The following is a 20029-nucleotide window of genomic DNA, read 5'->3' as shown; positions in this document are numbered from 1 at the left end:
AAGTCTGCTTATTTCAATGTCTTCATTTGCTGCTAGTGAAGACTCAAGGTAGAAGGTTTACTTGCCTTTAAGTGGAAACAAGGATTATGATAGGCAAAAAGGACATATTTCTTGGGGTGGAAAAGAAACATGTCAACAGCATTTTAATATCTAACTGCTGGGGTTGGCAGGTGGCACGGTGGTTAAGGTGCTGGACTCCCACATGGCCAAATGTGGTTTGAGTCCCAGGCTTGGCAGCTTACTTTCTCATTTCTCCTTTCTCTCTCTCTCTCTCTGTTGGTCTCTCTCTGATCAAATTAAAAAATAATAATAACACATAAAATTAAATAAACAATTCTTTTTAAAAAATGACTGCTATTGGGTCTTAGAAGCAAAGCCAAAACCTTTAAAAGGATGGCATATGTGTTAAAAACTTATAGTAAAAGACATTTTACTAGATTTCTACACTCATCTTTCCTACACTCAGATTAATACACTTTAATTGGATGAGTAATTAAAGGACTAATAATGAAATCTGCTCCAGTAAGATGAAGCAGTAACATTTATGAATATTTTATTATGATCGTGATAAGGGATCACACAGACACGTATTGCTTACCTTGGTACAAAAAGATTTTGCAGGTGTTTTAGTATACTCTGAACATACAGGTTAGGCTCTTTAATAACTGGCAATGGGATAGAATCTTTCGGGGACACTAGAGCCATAATCCAATCTGTATATACATCAACACAATATTTTACAGTCTCTCCATCCAATGGAAGGGTCAGTCCATAGCAAATGACTTCCATGGTCCATTTTACCTAAAAAAGTAAAAATAGGAAATATACCAAAAAATTATACATTCCCATCTATATCTCAGTAGACTGATTTACAATGTTAACCTGTTTCATTGCCCAAAACCTCTAACCTGACAGTATATTTCAACATACATATATATATATATATATATCAGATTCACTCCAGAGAATGCATTTGTCATATACTGACATACTCAAATAACATTTCCCAAGCAAAAGATTTAAGAAGATAATTACTTGTTTTTAAATATCAAACCTGTGTTGCTCTTTAAGCATTAACATCGTTTGTTCTGTGAAATAAAAAATACTGGTCTTTTCAATTTTCTATAGAAATTGGAGGTGCAAAAATAGAAAACTTAGATTTTTTTTTTGTCTCTATTTCATATGCATAGAAGTATGTATGTGTATTACTCAGGAAATTATATACATAAATTCAACCACATTTCTTCTCCCAATTATGCAACATGAACAACAACAGGAAAGAGGATGAACTGTTTGATTTATTTTACAGCTGTTTTCCCTGCCAAAGAAAATATTACTTCAAATGGAAAAATCCTTAAGTCATAAACAGTTACAGTATCCCACATTAGTTATTTCACATTAAATTCAAATCTAGGGAAAAAAATTAGTGTTGTGCTTGAATGAAGCACAAGATAAGCATTTCAATTTAATAACAACAACAAAAAATTAAGTCTAGCACCTTTAAAATAAATACTGAGAACCACTTTATGAGTATCATTAATAGGGGGGAAAACCCATGTGAGAAGCAACTAAAGTTGTGTAAGAACTTAAAAGGTACTCAGCTGCACTAAATGAGTTCCAGCCTCCTGACCCTTCTGACTCATACCCTAGGGGAACACTGCTTGCAGTCATAAAGAATGGGTTGGGAACCAGCAGTTAGCGTGATGGCTATGTCGCTGGACTCCCACGTAGTCAACCGCAGTTCATGTCCCGGACCCGGTGGCTTAAAACTCACTCCGGGCGCATGTGCGTGCGTGCCCAAGATCCCGAGAGGAGAATGGAGGAGAAGGGATTGCGGCGTGACCATACCCCCTGGGGGATGATTTCTCGCTTTCGGTCTCTCTGTCTCTCTCTGTCTGTCTGGCAAGCGCACACGCCCTATAGCGAAAAATCTCTCAAAAAAAAAAAAAAAAGAATGGGTTAAGGTGCTATGAGAAAATGGAAGTACTCTAACTTGCAAAAGGGGATAAAACTCTATCCCAGCCTCTAAGGACTGGAAAGTTCAAGTGAATTTTAGACAAAACTTTGGACAAACTACTAAGCAGATGATCAATTAACTTTTTTCTTTTTTTTTTTTTGATTTGCCAGAGGACACGTGCACTTGCCAAAGACAGACTGAGAGAGAGACAGAGAGAGGGAAAATGAGAAAGCACCTTCATGGGAAATGGTCATGCTGCAATTCCTTCTCCTCCATTTCTACCACCTTTTGGAGTTTTGAGGTACCGCGCTGCCAGGTCCCAGGTTTGAACCACTGGTCATGTGGGATCCAGCCACCAAGTGGAATCAAGCTGCCTTCAACATTATGCCACAGGCTGGCCCAGATCAGTTACCACTTATGAAAGAGATGCATGATCACTGAGAACCAGTCTACTCAAAAAGATCACCTTATGCCAAGCAAGCTTCAATCCTTTACTAACAAGGCTACCACATTCCTTTATTAATAACAGAGTTACTATGAAGAAGAGACCTGACAACTGTACAGTTCTTGCATATTATATAAAGCACTTTTATAAATATCATCTAACCATCACAATTACTCCATGTGAGGAGGCAAACTACTCTCACTTTATAAAAAAAAAAAAAAAAAAAAAATCAAGTACTTATTTAGCAAGTATAAGTATGGTCAGCCTCAAAGCCTAGTGGTTAAAAAAGCTGGATCCTACATGTCCAACCCTGATTCAAATCCCAGACTCAGCAGCTTGAAAAACATACTGGACATGTGTATACATGCCCCAAATTCTGTTTGACAAGATGAAGAAACAGAGAAGGGCCTGGACATACCCATGCCCCATTATGGGGAGATGCTTCCTCCCTCTCCCTCTCTATCTCTAGCAAGTGATGTATCCTTTGGCAATTTTTTATTTTTTTAATTAAAAAAAAAATTAAGTAATCCACCCCAAGTCACTGGTCTGTAAATGGCAGAGCTGGAAACTTAAACCCTGGTCTTCCAACTGAAAATCTGAAGCTATTCTCACCATCCCATTAACAGCCTTGTCTGGCAAATGGATACCTAGGCTTTAGCAAAATATCTGGTCAGATTCAGACTGTTCTTGTGGGCAAGACAGAAAGATATGGCCCAGAGGATGTAGAATAGTTGGACTTGTAACTATTCAATCCACCATGTTACAGAGTAACAGGTGCCCAGTGACATGTCTTTCCAGAAAAAAGCAGCAACAGAAGAGAAATGCATTAAGAGGACAACACCAGGGTCCAGGCTGGTCTTCAGAGGTCAGTCTAGAGCCCTCCAAAGAGAGAAAATGCTCTTCAGATTGAGGAGTTCACTCATCCTTCAGCAAGTCATGGCTCAGAGAGGATAAATAAACTGCCTAAGAGCTATAAGTGTTCATCTAAAGTCTAAGTCTAATTTCTCCTTTATGAGAAACCAAAAAGTAAAGTGAAAGAAAAGGTCTGCAAAATAAAGTACAGGTTTTTAGTAAACCTGAAGCCTGAAGGTAGCATAAACAAGCAAAGGGACAAAGTCCTAATCCTGTATTTTAGCCAAAACTCATACTAGCAAGCTCCAGTATCATTTCCTTCTCGGGGCTCCTTCATGACTTCCCACTAATAACTGAACTTCAGCCCAGTCACCTAAACCCAAAAACAGAGAAAATGCTCCAGAGCAAGCCACTCCAAGACTCCCCATCTTTAGGAACAGCAAACACAATCTCGATCCAACCACCCGAGCTCTCAGCCAGAGGCCTTAGCTGCTCTAAAACTGGAAGTCAGGCAGGGATACTCAGGGATAGCACACAGAAAGCGCAAGCTCAGCACATATACATAGCCTGTAAACTTGACATAAGATAGGCCTTCAGTCAGGTGCCATTAACATTAAGGATGAGGCCCTCTAAATACTTCTCTAAATGGAAACCAGAAAACTGAGCCTAGAGCTCAGGGGAAAAAGTCTGACTGTCTTGGGCACTTATCTCAAGTGAAAAATTGGGCATGGCTAGTAAAGAGTCCTACCACCAAAATGGTACAATCCATTCCTTATAATACCCACAAACTCCAAGCCCTACCCCTCAACTCAAATGAGATCAAAACTGAGAAATCACATCACATTGGGCAAAAATCAATTTAAAAATATCAATGTTAAGTAAATTCTCCAGTAACAAATTTTTATTTTCACACAACAGAATGAAATGAAGAACACTTACCTCTTTGTCAGTTTTTAACAAACTCTCACTACCAGCCAATGAAGGAGTACCTAATGCCTGCCCAAGAGGACGGACCACTGCATTTGCCACCTCTCGCCCAACACTCTCTGGATAGCTGTGCAGTACACTGGTATGGCCCTGATCATTCTGAATCACCAAATGCAGTGACCTCCATTCAGAGTACATCGTGCCACTAAAGTACTATCCAAATGGCACCTGAAAAGACAAAACAAAAATACATGTAAAATGTTACTACTGCAAATTAATAAAAATAGGTGGGGGTCAGCATGTGGCATGGTGATTAAGGGTTCTGGACTCCCACATAGCCGACCGTAGTTGGAGTCCCGGACCTGGTAGATTATTTTCTCACATGTGTGCACTCTCGCTCTCCCTCTCTCTCTCTCATTCATACACACACACACACACACACACACACACACACACACACTGCCCCAATTTATTTATTAAAATAAATAAAATAAAAATAAAGTTACATAAAGTAATTCTTTTTAAAAAATAGTAAAACAATTTACTCTAAAGAGCAAGGTAAAGAAAGCTGCAAACAATTGCCTTTAGAAGACAAAAAACATAACTGAATGTTTGGGAATGTCCCATAACTTCACAGTGAGATTATGCAGGAAGGCAAATTTAGAGAAGCTGCTGTCTGAACACTATCCCAAAAGGGCCTTCAGAAGTCCCTGGAGCCGAGCTGGGGAAGATGGCCATTGTGCAGGAGAATAAAATAATCAGATATCGGATACTCATAGCAAAAGGGAACCCTCCCCACTCAAATTCCAGGACAGAAATAATGGAATGCTCTAAGTAGGAAAGAGACATAAAGAGCTTACTCTAAGACTAGACTTCTCAGTCAACAGTTTCCAAATACCTGTTATGTGCTAGAAATAAATCCCTACAGTTTCCCACAATGTTCTCAAATCAGACTTAGAAAATTCTTTGAGAATATTTAATATTTAATTTCCTATAGCAGTGGTGCTCAAACTTCTAGTAATGGAAGAGCTGCTAAAATATTAAAAGCTGCTACTTACTAAGCATTTACTACATTCTACACATGTTATCTCTATTTCACATCTAAAAAAAAAAAACACACCTTGGGGCATAGAGAAATTTGTTTCTTACCTGAGGCTTCTGAGTTTTAACAGGGTAGAGGAGGGTTTTGAGCCCCTGTCTGTTGGCAAAAGGGCTCAGGTTCTTAGCCATGGTGTATACTGCCTTTCCCTATCCTATATATTCTCTATGGCCCATACTGCTTCATCCTATGCTATATACTTTCCATGAAATGGCAAGTCTACCACAGGGAAGAATTTTGCTGCAGATAACCTCTGTGTGAATGTTATTTAACTATTACAACCATAAATGACACTCATACTCATGGAGAGAATCAATTATGGTTAGCCCTTTCCAATTCCGTTCTGTTAACTTTTATTTCCTACTTATTCTAAAATCTATTTGCTGAGACATCAAATTAAGCAAAATACATGGGTACAATTAATCTTTTAGAATTTCAAACTAGAAAGAGACTAGCACTGTTTAATTTTATCCCAGAAAACCTCATTCAAGCTCACCAAACATCAATATTTTTAAGAGCATATGGCATTTGGGGCCAGCAGGTGGTGTGGTTTGAGGGCACTGGACTCCCACATGGGCGACTATGGTTTGAGTCCTGGACCTAGTGGTTTGCTTTCTCACTTTCTTTCTCTCTCTCTCTCTCTGTCCCTCTCTGGTCAAATTAAAACAAATGAACAAATAAGTAAATCAAGATAAATAAAATAATTATTTAAAGAAAAAAAAAAGAGCATGCAACATTTGAAAATCACTCATACAGAACAAAATCAAACTTTACCATGAGAAAAAAATCATTCAAAGTCTGATTCTAAACTATTCAATACTTTTTTTTCTCCTTTCCATACACAAAAACACCCATTTTCTCTCCTATTTCGGTTTCTCCTCTCCTACCCTATTCAGTCTATTTATCTTTCAGTGTTTGAGAGACTCTAGGTCAAGGTACCTTTGAGGTACCTTATGAAGATCTCATCTCTTTCTCCTCTGGATATTTCCCTGAAAATGGAAAGGCAGGAGGGATAGACCAGCATCTAAACATACATATAGTATATATACAATACACTATATGCACACACATACATACGTACACACACACACACATGCACACAAACTTTATATTATCCTACATAAATTCACAAGAATATTATGCTTCAGATCTTTGTTTTCTTTTAATGTAGTTTTTCACATTTAACATTTTTTTGTTTGGCTTTGTTTCTTATCCAAATAATTCACCTCTCTGGACACATAATCCTTTTTAATATTTCCTCATGTACTTTGCTCTATCCTAAATTAGTTGTATTAAAATAATTCACATACATGTAGAGCTAGGGATTGTATAATTTTGTTTATTTTTTTTTCTTTTAATAATACCTTATGAATACCTTTCGACTGACAAATTCTTTTTAATGGTTGTGTAATGTTCCGTGGCATGGGTGTGGCATAATTTATTCAACTGATCTCCTAATGATGTACATTGATTTCAATACCCTCCTCCCATTTTGGTTACCAGGAAATAATATAATAAACAGGATTGTTCATATATCCTTAAAATGGCCTTTTCGTTTCTATGGAATAAGTTCCCAAGAGTGAAAGTGTTAGATAAAAGGGAATACATATTTTTAGAGTTACTAGGTCTTCCCAGATTGCCTCCTAAAATAATCTATAAAAACTTTATTTTTTACATTAGGAATACATAAGATAAAAACTTTTTTTTAACCTTAGGAATCCATAAGAGCCCTTTCCTCCTCTTATCAATAAAAGTTCCCTTGCCAGAACTCAGCATAACTTATTTGTTTACCAACTTAATAGGTAACTTAGTGAAATTTCATTGTTCTTGCCTAACATTTACTCTTACTTTATGCCTTCTGGTTGTTTTTTCTGTTTTGTTTTGGGAGAGATTTTTGCTATAGGGCGTGTGTGCTCACCAGAAAGAGACAGAAAGTGAGAAATCACCCCCCGGGAGGATGGCCACACTGCAATCCCTTCTCCTCCATTTTCCTCTAGGGATCTCGGGACATGCACCCAGTATGAGGTTTAAGCCACCAGGTCCAGGACTCAAACTGCAGTCAACTATGTGGAAGTTCAGCAACATAACCATTATGCCATCTGCTGGTCCCTATACCTTCTGGTTTTAAATATGGCTTAGACTGTTTCATCCTCCTGTCTTCTCTATCATTACTTTTTAAACTGTGTGTCAAGAAATAAAGGTCATGGTAATACTTTTGTTTTTAATAATAGGGAATAGGATATACAATAAGGGCATTATATATAGTAAAAGTAAATGATGTTCTGTGAAAGTTGTTTCATTTTTTACATATGTATATGTTACGGGTCACTTTTCTTATTACTAGTCTTGGTCCAAGAGTTTGAAAACATACAAGTCAGCGAGTGGGGTGGTGGTTAAGGTGGCTCAATTCCATATGACCAACTTCACAGTTTGAGTCCCAGACCCAGTGGCCTAAAACACGTGCCAGAAGAATGTACATGTGTGCCCAAAATCCTAAGCAGAGAATGGAGGAGAGGAGACTGGCATGGCCACCTCCCCTGGGAGGATTTCTCACTTTCTCTGTCTGTCTCTCTCTGGAAAGTAAGCACATGAGCCCTATAACAAAAACTTTTTAAAAGAAGTTTGAAAGCATAATCCTAATGTGTTATATAGTCTCTTAGATTGTTCTGCAAGAAAATTGTTTAATTCTTCACATGTAAGTTTTACATCCATCTATAATTCTCTAGGTAGTAGACGAAAGTTCCAATTTTATTTTCTTCTACACATTTAGTCAGCTATGCCAGAATCATCTGTTAAAAACACATCCTTGGGGGCCAGCAGGTGGTGTGGTGGTTAAGGAACTGGATTCTCACATGCCTGACTGAGGTTTGAGTGCTAGACCTGGTGGTTTGCTTTTTTACTTTCCCTCTCTCCGTGTGTCTTTCTCTCTCTCTCTCTCTCTCTCTCTCTCTCTCTGGTGTGCACACATGCTCTGTAGCAAATACAAAAAAATAGTAATAATCATAATAATGATAAATAAAATTAAATAAATAATTCTTTAAAAAAAAATCCTTGGGAGGTCAGCAGGTGGCGTGGTGGTTGAGGTGCTGGACTTCCACATGGCCAACTGTGGCTTGAATGCTTATCCTAGCAGCTTGCTTTCTCACTTGCTTTCTTTCTCTCTCTGTTCCTCTGTAAACAATAATAACAAATAAAATTAAATAAATCATTCATTAAAATTACACACATACACACACACATCCTTGGGCTGGCTGTATAGCGCAATGGTAATGCACTCCTCAAAAGACACTGGATCCGGGACCAGCAGTTAGCGTAATGGCTATGTCCCTGGACTCCCATGTAATCGGCTACGGTTTGCGTTCTGGACCCAGTGGCTTAAAACTCATGCCAGGTGTGTGTGCATGTGTGCCCAAGATCCCAAGAGGAGAATGGAGGAGAAGGGATTGCAGCGTGGCCATCCCCCTGGGGGGGTGATTTCTCGCTTTCTGTCTCTTTCTGTCTGGTGAGTGCACGCACCCTATAGCAAAAACCTCTCCAAAAAAAAAGACACTGGATCCCATATAGTGATTATGGTTCAAGTTCCCAACCCAGTCAGCCTGAAATAGACTGGGCATATGCATGAGCACTCATGAAGGATAGATGAAAATTCCCTCTCATCCTGTGGAGGGAACACCGCCCTCCCTCTCTCCTGCTCTCTTTCTCCTATTTGCACACTTAGACTATCATGAATAAAGAAAACACACTTGGGGGAAAAAATTATTTTCCACTGAATGGAATACTAATTTATTATATATCAAATTCTCATTCATATTAGAATTTATCTAAAAATCTGTTCAACTATTTGTCTATTCCTATGCCAATGTCATTCATAATGATTTGATTTCTGTGGCTGTATGGAATGTTTTAGTATTTGAAACGAAAGTCCCTTCTACCCACACTATTCTTTTTTAAAACTTTATTGACCATTCCAGATATTTATTCTATACGGAATTATTTTATCCTATCCAAAAAAAAAAATCAACAAAGCCTTGCTAGCACTGAATATGTCACCTTTCCAGCTTCATCTTCTATGCCACTTTCTCACAAATACTCCAAGTGATGGCCACAAAGAATTAATAAGGATTGCTCAAACCCTAAGTTACTGCTCATGCTACTCCCACTGACTAAAATGCCATTCTCCACCTTGATCCTCGTGAAGTTCTCATCCAAAGACCCAACTCAAATGTCCTCTCTCTAAAAACTTTTCTTGACTCAAACTAACTCTTCCTAGTTCTGAACCCTGTAATAGGCTGGTCATATAAAACTCCCCTTTAGAATATTTGTTTACTGTATATAGATATCCTCATTACAAGTGTCAACCTTTTTGAAATGGGAACCTAACCTCCTGAGCCTCTGAATAGTCACTGGCACACAGTGGATACTGAATAAGTGTTTGAGAATGTCAAGTTTATCATAAGAAAGGAAGACATAAGAAGGTATCTCATCTATTCCACTGAAGAATGCTCAAAAATATGTTATACATAAAAAAAATTTTGTGTCATACACAAATAAAAACTTGGGGGGATCAGCAAATGGCATGGGGGTTAAGGAGCTGAACACTCCCACATAGCCAACCACGGTTTGAGTACCAGATCTGGTGGCTTGCGTGCGCGCGCTCCCTCCCTCCCTCTCTCTCTCTCTCTGGTCAAATTAAAATAAATGAATTAATAAATAAATAAAGTTTTAAAAATTTGAAAATGCTCACTTGTTTTAAGTTAATAATTTTCTTTTAAGTCAAATGGTTTCTAAATATTAAAGGAATATTTAAATACGTAGGGGACAAACAGTGGAACGGTGGGAAAATGTGGTGCTCTGCAAAGGCCGACTCACATGGGGAAGTTGCAGATTCGTAATCAAGATCCTGTCAGGAATGCTGTTCCTCTCTCCTCTCATTCTCTGACTGCCTGCTTATGGCAAGAAGTGAATTTAGTGTCCCCTCCAGACAATACATTATTGGAAGAAAAAAATGTCTTAAGGCAACAAAATAAATAAATAAAGAGGATAAACTAGCTTTCGAACACCACTATACACTTAAGAATTACCTAGAGGCTCTGGCTGAAAATACAGACTCCTAGGTTCCATCCCTAGAAACTCCAATTCTATAGATAGGGGTTAGGGGGTGGAAATCTGCATTTTTAAGAAAGAGCTACCACTCCTTCCAATCCTGGTATAAATTTTATTGGTTACTCTAGACATAGCCATCACGCTAACTGCTGGTTCCCAATCCGTTCTCCATTTTCATCTCAGGATTTTGGGTATGCACACACACAAGCCTGGAGTGTTTTTCAAGGTGCCATGTCCACAACTTGAATCATGCAGTCAGCCACATGGGATCCAGACACCTTAACCACCATGCCACTTGGCTGGTCCCAAAATTTTCATCCTTTAACTGTATAGTTTAAATAGTTCAATGTGAGAAAATGAAATAAATGCTTTCAAGAAACATGTAAAGTAGGAAGGTAGAGAAAGAATACAATGAACAACTGAACGATCTTGATATGGATACCGTATACTTCAGCTGTGAAATATTAGTTTCCTTGACCAAAAATGAAGATTTTCTGCTGAGACTTCCCCCCCTCCAGACTCAATTCTGGTGAGTAGAAATACCTCTGTGTCTCTTTCTCTCCATTTCTGTCTGTCTGTCTCTCTGTCTCACTGTATCTTCCTGTGACTTTAAATCTTTTATTTTAAGGTAAAGTATTCTCTGGGTTCTCAGATATGTACATACCAGCTAGACTTGCTATTGAAAGTAGTTAGATTAATTAAGAAACTCTGTGAATCAATAAAATGTGGGGGGAAAAAATGGAAAACAACTGTGGACACCTAAGGTAGTGTGGGAGGATGGTGGGAAATGGCAGTAAGAAATAGAATATATATATATATCTGTGTGTGTGTGTGTATATATATATGTGTGTGTGTGTATATATATATAAAACTAGAAATGGAAAATTAATGACGATCACATGTATGACTAAGTCACTATGCAGTATATTTTGGATGGGAAATCACATTTTGTATGCTGTGACAATGCTCAGGGAATGAATGTTAATTAATTAATTAATTAAAGTGTTTCATAAGAAAATTACAGTGCACTTGTAACTATATTGTAGCTTTGTCCATAGTTTTAGTTTAAGGTATTTTGTTAGACAAAAAAAAAACTAAAACAAAATACATTATAACACACATATTAAGTAAAATGATGAAGAAAAATATAAACATTAGAAAAAAATGAAGAAATCAGAGGAACACACGGCCAATAGGTGGCATTGGTGGTTAAGGTGCTGAACACTCCCACATGGCCGACCACAGTGTGAGAGTCCTGTACCTGATGGCTTGCTTTCTCACTTTTCTTCTCTTTCTTTCTCTCTGTTTCTCTCTCGAGTCAAATGAAAATAAATGAATGAATAAAGTTAAGTAAATAATAATTTTTTAAAAAGAAAAATGAAAGGAACACAAAGTAGAAAAAGTTAAATATCATACTGTTCTGCAATTAGGAGGTAAGGGCATACTGAAAAGCTAAGGACAATGTTTTTCAATAGAAAAAAATCAGCCTCCATATGGGCACAGTGGAAATCCTAGGGGACTTTATATAAAGTTTGTAGACAGAAGGAATTAAAGAACTTTCATACAAAAAAAATTTTTAAATCCATGCATAGTTCTTTATAGTATGGATTTTCCATTAACTTTCTGAAGACTTCACTATTAATTGTACTTCTGGTTAACACAATATTGTTGGGGTGGGCTACTGGTATTTATGAGCAGTGTCAGGAAATCTAGACATCCTGCAATGTATGACAGTCCCGCACAATGAACAATTATACTACATGCCACATGACTTTTGAATGTCTGCCAGAAAAACTACTTTGTTTTTAATTGTGCAAACCTAAAATTTAACTCCATTTTACAAATAGATACAAAATCTATTATGCTATTTTAATACATTAAAATTTCCAGTAATGCAATTATTCATGTTATGTAGAGGTTACTATGATTATAAACTTATACATCAAGAACTAGTCACCATTTTTTAAAAATCACATTACCAATGGCCATTACACTCATGGTATCTAAGTGCTAATACCACACATCAGACTTCACAGTTTGAATCCCAGGCCCAGAGACTTAAAAAACATGACAGGATAGGGCCAGGGGGTGGCACAGTGGTACTGCAACTGGACCTACATAGGGAAGATCCTCAGTTCATGTCCTGGGACCTCCCGAGGGCATGCCACCTGAGACTGGGGAATAGATGGTGGCAGGAAGTTCCTGTTGGAGGTGCTTCTCTCTCACTTATGAAATAAAAACAATATAAAAAATTAAAACAAACTGGGCCAGCAGGCTCCATGGTGGTGTTGAGGTGCTGGATTCTCACATGGCCAACCACAGTTAGAGTCCCAGAACTGGCAGCTTTCTTTCTCACTTTCCTTCTCTCTCTCTCCATCTCTCTCTCTCTCTCTCTCTCTGGTCAAATCAAAAAATAATAGTAATAAATAAACTGTAATAAATATTTCTTTTTTAAAAAAATTAAGTCAAAACAAACATGCCAAGTGCGTATGCATGAGTGTCCAAAATCCTAAGCGGAGAATAAAGAAAGGATTGTGACATGGCTGGTTCCCAGCGGGAGGGGGGGATTTCTCTCTCTCTCCAGCAAGTATACATATCCTATAGCAAAATTAAAATAAAGAAAAAAAGAGTGACAATGAGAAGGGAGAAGTAGGAGAGAAAATAGATAAGGGAGTAAAATAAAAGCACTAAAAACTCAAGAGCAGCAGGAAAGAAAACTACATGTAGAAGGTGTTAAGATTTCAAAAGTAAGCGGGACCAGCAGTTAGCGTAATGGCTATGTCACCGAACTCCCACATAGTCGACGCAGTTCAAGTCCTGGACCCGGTAGCTTAAACTCACGCCAGAAGTATGTGCATGCATGCACAACATCCTGAGAGGAGAAAGGAGAAGGAATTGCAGTGTGGCCATCCCCCCAGGGGGTGATTTCACGCTTTCTGTCTCTCTGGTGAGGGCACACACCCTATAGCAAAAACTTCTCCAAAAAAAATTTAAAAAAGATTTCAAAGGTAAGCAATGGCCAATTCTGAAGGACTCTGAATGCTGGCATTGGAGATATGTAATTAATTTAATAAAGGCTGGGGCAGAGAATGAGAGACAAGTTTAACCATATCATAGAAATGATACAACAGGAACTGAACTTCCAGTGAAATAATTCGATGGAAGTGTTCAGATAGGTTGAAGGGACATAAAATAGTAAATTCCAGTGCAGCTAATATACTATGTGCATGCTGGGGAAGCAGGGAGGGCACTATAGCGTGTATGAAGACATGAATGAAGTCAGATGATAAGGCTCTTTGACTGCTATGTTGAGGACCATATGAATTTCCTCAATAAGCTATCTACTATCAACCTAAGCTGCTGGCTGAGAAGTCTGCATCTTCAATGCTCCAGAAATAAATATGAAAGGAAGGGGAAGGAGATGACAGTGTTCTTCTGTAGATCCTTTAATTTCTTTCCTAACTCTACATGTACCCACTTTCTAAGTATTCTTTCTGGAGGATTCTATTACCAGATGACTGTATACTGGGTAATAGCTTATGGCTTGTAAATACCACCAGAGTAATACACAGATTTAGTCTAAATGACAAATTACCAAATCAATCAATACAATGGTGGACACACTAAGACCACAGTCTGACATTAATTACATCAATTGATCCAACCAATATTTATTATATGCCTTTTATGTACCAAGCAAAGGAAAAATAACAGTGAATAAATATCATCTCTGTTCCCAAGGAGCTTCCTGTCTAACTATAGAGAATAATTTTTCAAAACTTTGCAAAGTAAATCCAGACATCAGTCATTTCATTAAACATTTATTAAATATCTGTTACATTTCAGTTTTGTCCTAGGATTTGGGTATGCAAATATAAAGAGGACACAATGGCTACCCAAAAGGTTTCATAATAAGCATGATGAGAAATTGATGATATCATCGTACAGGTATATTTAATATGGTAACTAATATGATGAGTTATGAAGACAGGATAATATTACAGAAAAACTACTGGAGATCTTTCTTAAAAATGTACCTTTGTATAACTAATCATTTCCAAAAACTTTTTGGTGTTACTTCATTTTATTCCAATAACAAACTCAGAAGGTTAAGTAAAACAGATGTCACCAGTCACTAGGTAAGGAAACAAAGTAAGGCTATAACTTGCTCAGAGTCACAAGTAAGTTGAGCTGGGACAAGAAACTCTACCTCTTGCTTTGAAGTCCAATGCTTCTTGCTCTTACTTAACTCTATATCTCACCATATGACCTTGGGCAAGTTACTTGGCATTTCTTTGTCATATCCTCATCGTAAAACGGGGAGAGTATCTGCACTGCCTATCTGAAAAAAGCAAAGTTAAGTCAACATACTTTGGGACGTACAAATACAAAGTACACATTATAAGGCATGCCTGTTTCTCTTGTGAAAAACAGGACACAGGGTGCCAAAACTGAGCAAATGAATGAACTGTGCTACATAGTAAGGCAGATATCACACTCAAGTTCATCCATATAACTTTATGACTACTGAAGGCAAAAGAACTATAGTTCATATTTCAGTTGTAGTCCCACTGACTCCACAAAGCAAACATCACTCAAGTGGTTAAAAAAGGCATGTATTTACCCATGTACTAGATTCTGCTAGGGATCCTATCAAACATCGGAGCTACAGGAAAGAAAGACAGGTTTGGCCTGCATTTCTCCCTAAAGGTGGAGGTCGGCAGTTTTTGCCAGGCTATCCAAAGAAAATTTGAATACCTGCCTGCATACCAGCAGCACCAACTCACTTCTCAATTTTTATGCTTCAGATCTGCTCTGTCTAGCACAGCAGCTCCAGCCACACATAAGTATTTATATTAAATTAAAAACGCAGTTCCTTAGTTACACTAGATGCATGTCAAGAGTCTCATGTGGCTAGTGGCTACCATATTAGACAGAGCAGATAGATACAGTTTCATCACTGCAGAAAATTCTATTTGACAGAGCTGCTTGAGCTGCCATATTATTATTTTTACTATAGCTCTGACTAGACAACAGATTCCTTAAGGGCCTAGTTATTTTTGTTTCTTTGTGTGTTTGTTTTTGTAGAGAAGTTTACTATAGGAGGTGGATAGACAGAGAGAGAAAGCAAAAAATCACTCCCCCAGGGGATATGGCCACACCACAATCCCTTCTGCTCCATTCTCCTCTTGGGATTTTTGACACACATGCATGCAAGCCCGGCATGAGTTTCAAGACTCCACATCCAGGACTCGAACCACAGCTGGCCATGTGGGAGTCCAGCAATGTAACCATTATGCCATCTGCTGGTCCCCCTACTTACCTTTGCATCCCCAGTTTAATCATCCATCAAGCACTTCACTATATATGAAATTGAATATCTCAAACAGCAGACCACACTGTCCACTTCCTCCATCTCCAACACACAAAGTAACAACAAACAAGACATCCTCTCAAAAAAAAAACAAGGCATCCCCCCATGGGGGGGGGGGGGAGTGGGGAGGGGGAATAGTGTGAAAGGAATCACTGAGTCCACAAGAAAGAAGTCTGATTTCTAGTCCTAGAAATGCTAGAAGCTAACCCAATAGCCTTAAGCAAGTTGCTTAATATCTTTTTTTTTCTTTCTTTCTTTTTTTGGAGAGGTTTTTGCTATAGGGTGTGTGCGCTCGCCAGACAGACAGAGACAGACAGAGAGACAGAAAGCAGGAAATCACCCCCCAGGGGGGATTGCCACGCCACAATCCTTTCTCCTCCATTCTCCTCTCAGGATCTTGGGCACGCACGCACACGCGCCCAGCGTGAGTTTAAGCCACCGGGTCGAGGAGAACCACGGTCGACTACGTGGGAGTCCAGAGACATAGCCATTACACTAACTGCTGGTCCCCCAAGTTGCTTAATATCCTCATCTATAAAGTTAAAATTTAACTCTGTATGTTTTAATTCTAAAACTTTAATTATCTTGCAGCAAAGGAAATCTTGTATTCTGTCCCAAAGGTCTTTGCCCATATCAGAAAACATACCTGCTAACACTAATAGGTACCTCATATTAAACAGGATCCATTTCTACGTCTCAGTCTACTATGATGAGTCACTTTTAGTTATTAAGTACAGGGATTTTTCATCTTTAGGGGTCAACTAGAGATTTAAACTTGGAGTTTAAAGATTAAGTTTCTTCCATGTGCTAAGGCTAGAACTAGATACTCTGACTGTATCTGATCTGAGAAACAAAAGCAAGTTTCTTCATTATCTGAATTTAAAATTAATTGTCCCTTCATTTTCTATTAATGTTAGCCTAAAAAATTGAGCAAACAGCTCTAGGACAAAACAAAACTGAACCAAATTTTTTCTATAGCAATCTTTATATTGTAAAGCATATCAAATAAAACATGTATTTTTCTGTTCAGTTTACATACTTCGCCACATTTAACTGCAATAAAAAACAAACATTACTGTCCAAAAATGCCTTCATAATGACCTTCATGTGCATTCTCATTGGCTCACTTTTACAAATCTTACATGGTTTCAAGACGAGACAAGAATAATTTAAGTTACTGGCATGCTCTCCTTTAAAACTGGTAAATATGTGGAGCAATGGCAATTCAGTCATTTTGCAATAAATATATTCCTCTCACATCAAGGCTTTAACTATTCATTAAACACTTTTAAAAAAAAAAAAGAGATGCATGAAGTTAAGGAGAAGACTTCTCGGGTTTTTAAAATTATTTTATTTAACTTTATTTATTATTATTATTATTATTTTCATATGAGTTTTGCCAGAGAAAGACCGAGAGAGAGAGAGAGAGAGAGAGAGAGAGAGAGAAAGCAAGCCGCCAGGTCCGGGACTTGAACTATGGTCAGCCATGTGGAAATTCTAGCACCTAACCCACCACACCACTTGCTGGCCCCTCATTAAATACTTATGTCATCTATCCTATTGAACAGGATGAACTATTATCGATAGTAATTCCAACTACTTGTACTTGCCAAGTACCAACAAGGCAACATCATTCAGTAGATGACAAAAAAAAAAATGCTTTTTTAGACAATATAGTGAAGAAAAACATGTAAAGGCCTCAGGGCAATAAAAAGACTTCTGCTACAGAATCAATTATGTCAGACAGTGATAAAATAAAACATTAAAAATCAACCAATGGGGCCAGCTTGGGGACATTGCAGTGACACACTGCTCAAGTGAGGCTGGATCCATGTGGAAGATCACAGGTTCGGTACCATGTTGACCTGTACATACCAGGTTCATGTACCCATAATGCTAACTGGCTGGGAAGGTGAGGGGACTGTGTCATAGTGAGCTATAAGACCCTACTGAGGGTGCCTATCTTTCTCATTCTCTCTCTCACTCTCATAAAATTAAATTAAATTAAAAAGTTGACTGCACAAGGTCAGTCTTACACGAGGTCTTGCCACTACTAAGAACTCTATGTGCTTATTCAACTGCTGAATAAATTACTGAAACTAGCTAGAGAACTCCCAGACAAACAAACAAAAAATCTCTATAGGCTAAGAACTCCCAAACATCCATTACAAAATTGGCAATAGAGAAGAACGCGTTTGCAGTATGGTCTATCTTTAACGTAAGAGACTCAAACATACCGCTCAGTAAAAGTGCATGTCAAAGCACTGGAAGAAACCCTGTCTCAAGTTGTTCATAATCTTGTAGAAAGGATAGAATTACAAGACACAACAATAATTGCTAAGATCCTTTATGATGTGAAGAACAGTTAGGAAAGACTCACAGTGGGTGAGAGTCAGGGACAGAGGCACTTTGAAGAGAATGTTAGGAGATATGCAGCCAGGGACAGGAAAAAAGGGTATGTGTAAGTGTGTAAAAGAAAACAGAAGTGTGTGCATTTGGGTGGAGTGGACAGATCACCTAGAGAACAGTCTGGGAAGAGAAATAGCATATGCAAAGAGCAGTTAGAGACCCACTAGTACTATACTTTTAAGAAAACTGCAAACAGTTTTTTGCATGAGATGGATATAATATAAGAGGCACAAATGACTCAAAATTCCTAGAGAGTGACTTCCCAAACCCAACAGCCTTTGGGAGCAGCAGTTAGTATAATGGCTATGTTGCTGGACTCCCACGTAGTCAACCGCGGTTCGCGTCCCGGACCCGGTGGCTTAAAACTCACACCGGGCGCGTGTGCATGTGTGCCCAAGATCCCGAGAGAACAGAGGAGAAGGGATTGAGGGGTGGCCCTCCCCCCTGAGGGGTGATTTCTCACTTTCTGTCTCCCTGTCTCTGTCTGTCTGGTGAGTGCACGCACCCTATAGCAAAAACCTTTTTAAAAAAAAAAAAAAAGCCTTTCACAAGGTATAGTACTTGGTGGGCCAAATAGGACCACTGAGGATGGGACTGGAATTTTTAACATCTTCCAGACAGTTCTCTTCCACGCTTAGGGTGGAGAAACATGGACAGTCCATTTGAGAAATGTAACTATCTACTGTCGCAGTTCCCAAACTTTGCTCCACACTGGCATCATTTGGGGATCTTTAAAAAAAAACAAAAAAAAAAAAACTAACGTCTGGCTTCCACCCCCAGATATTCTTTTTGATTTTGTTTTTGTTTTTTTTGGAGAGGTTTTTGCTATAGGGCGCGTGCGCTCGCCAGACAGACACAGAGAGACAGAGAGACAGAAAGCGAGAAATCACCCCCCAGGGGGGATGGCCACGCCGCAATCCCTTCTCCTCCATTCTCCTCTCGGGATCTTGGGCACACACGCACACGTGCCCAGCTTGAGTTTTAAGCCACCGGGACCGGGACGCGAACCACGGTCGACTACGTGGGAGTCCAGTGACATAGCCATTACGCTAACTGCTGGTCCCCACCCCCAGATATTCTGATTTAATTGGTCTAGGGTGCTACCCAGGCGTCTAGTATCTGTAAAAGTTCCCCCAGGTGATTATACAGTGCAGCAAAGTTGGAAAGACACTGACCTAATTGTTAAGAACTTGGACTCCAGAGTCACACTGCTTGGGTTCAATTTCCAGCTATGTGACCTTGGACAAGTAAGTCACCCAAGCACTCAGCGCCTCAGCAGCCGTGTCAGTTAAATGGGGATAATAATCCTATACCTCACAGGGTCGCTGTGAAGTTAGACGTGGCGAACGTAATGGCCTGGCACGATGCCTGGCGGATAGTAAGTACTGAATAAGAGCTAGCTGTTTACGCTTCACATTAACTCTTCCTTGTCTGAGTGTCACTGTGCAATGGGCAGCTTCGTCCCCACTGGGCGGCAGCAACTCTACCAACCCTCTGCTGGACCAGATTCTTCGCGGGAGTTGCCTCGCTCTGCTTCAGACCCGCCCCCTCCCCAGGTTGCCAGGATCAAGACTCGCCTGGCCAGGGTAGCTTCCCAGGACCAGACTCGGCGTACACAGACCCGACAGACGTCGCAGACTCCAGGGCCAAACTCCTCGCTAACCCGTGGGTCCCCCCAGAATTCAGGGATGCGCTTCTGAAGGCCAGGCCCCTGGAGCACCCAAAACCGAGAAAACAAGCCTCAGCCGTCCCTGGAACGCGGGGAGGGGAGAAGTAGAAGGAGCGGAGGAGAGGGGAGGGTACAGCCGCGACGGGATCAGCTGCCCGGTTACCTGAGGCGACGGGCGGGGCCCGCATCGCTGG

General features: G+C 39.3%; 1 protein-coding gene across 2 annotated transcripts in view; it reads right to left on the bottom strand.

The window, feature by feature from the left end:
• Positions 1 to 20029, bottom strand: part of RALGAPB (Ral GTPase activating protein non-catalytic subunit beta) — a 111022-nt gene extending 90993 nt beyond the window's left edge. For both annotated transcript variants that reach the window (XM_006144130.2, XM_014586154.1), the window contains exons 1-3: positions 19999 to 20029; positions 4194 to 4409; positions 599 to 801 (exon numbers count right to left, since the gene is read on the bottom strand). In XM_006144130.2, the coding sequence (XP_006144192.1) occupies positions 599 to 801; positions 4194 to 4379 (389 nt within the window). In that variant the 5' untranslated portion in view covers positions 4380 to 4409; positions 19999 to 20029. The remainder of the gene's footprint in view (positions 1 to 598; positions 802 to 4193; positions 4410 to 19998) is intronic.

The sequence above is a fragment of the Tupaia chinensis genome, unplaced genomic scaffold, assembly GCF_000334495.1.
Source record: "Tupaia chinensis unplaced genomic scaffold, TupChi_1.0 Scaffold000115_1, whole genome shotgun sequence".
Classification (NCBI taxonomy): Eukaryota; Metazoa; Chordata; class Mammalia; order Scandentia; family Tupaiidae; genus Tupaia; species Tupaia belangeri.
The sequence above is the reverse complement of the archived record's forward strand: the minus strand, read 5'-3'. Positions and strand labels throughout refer to the sequence as shown.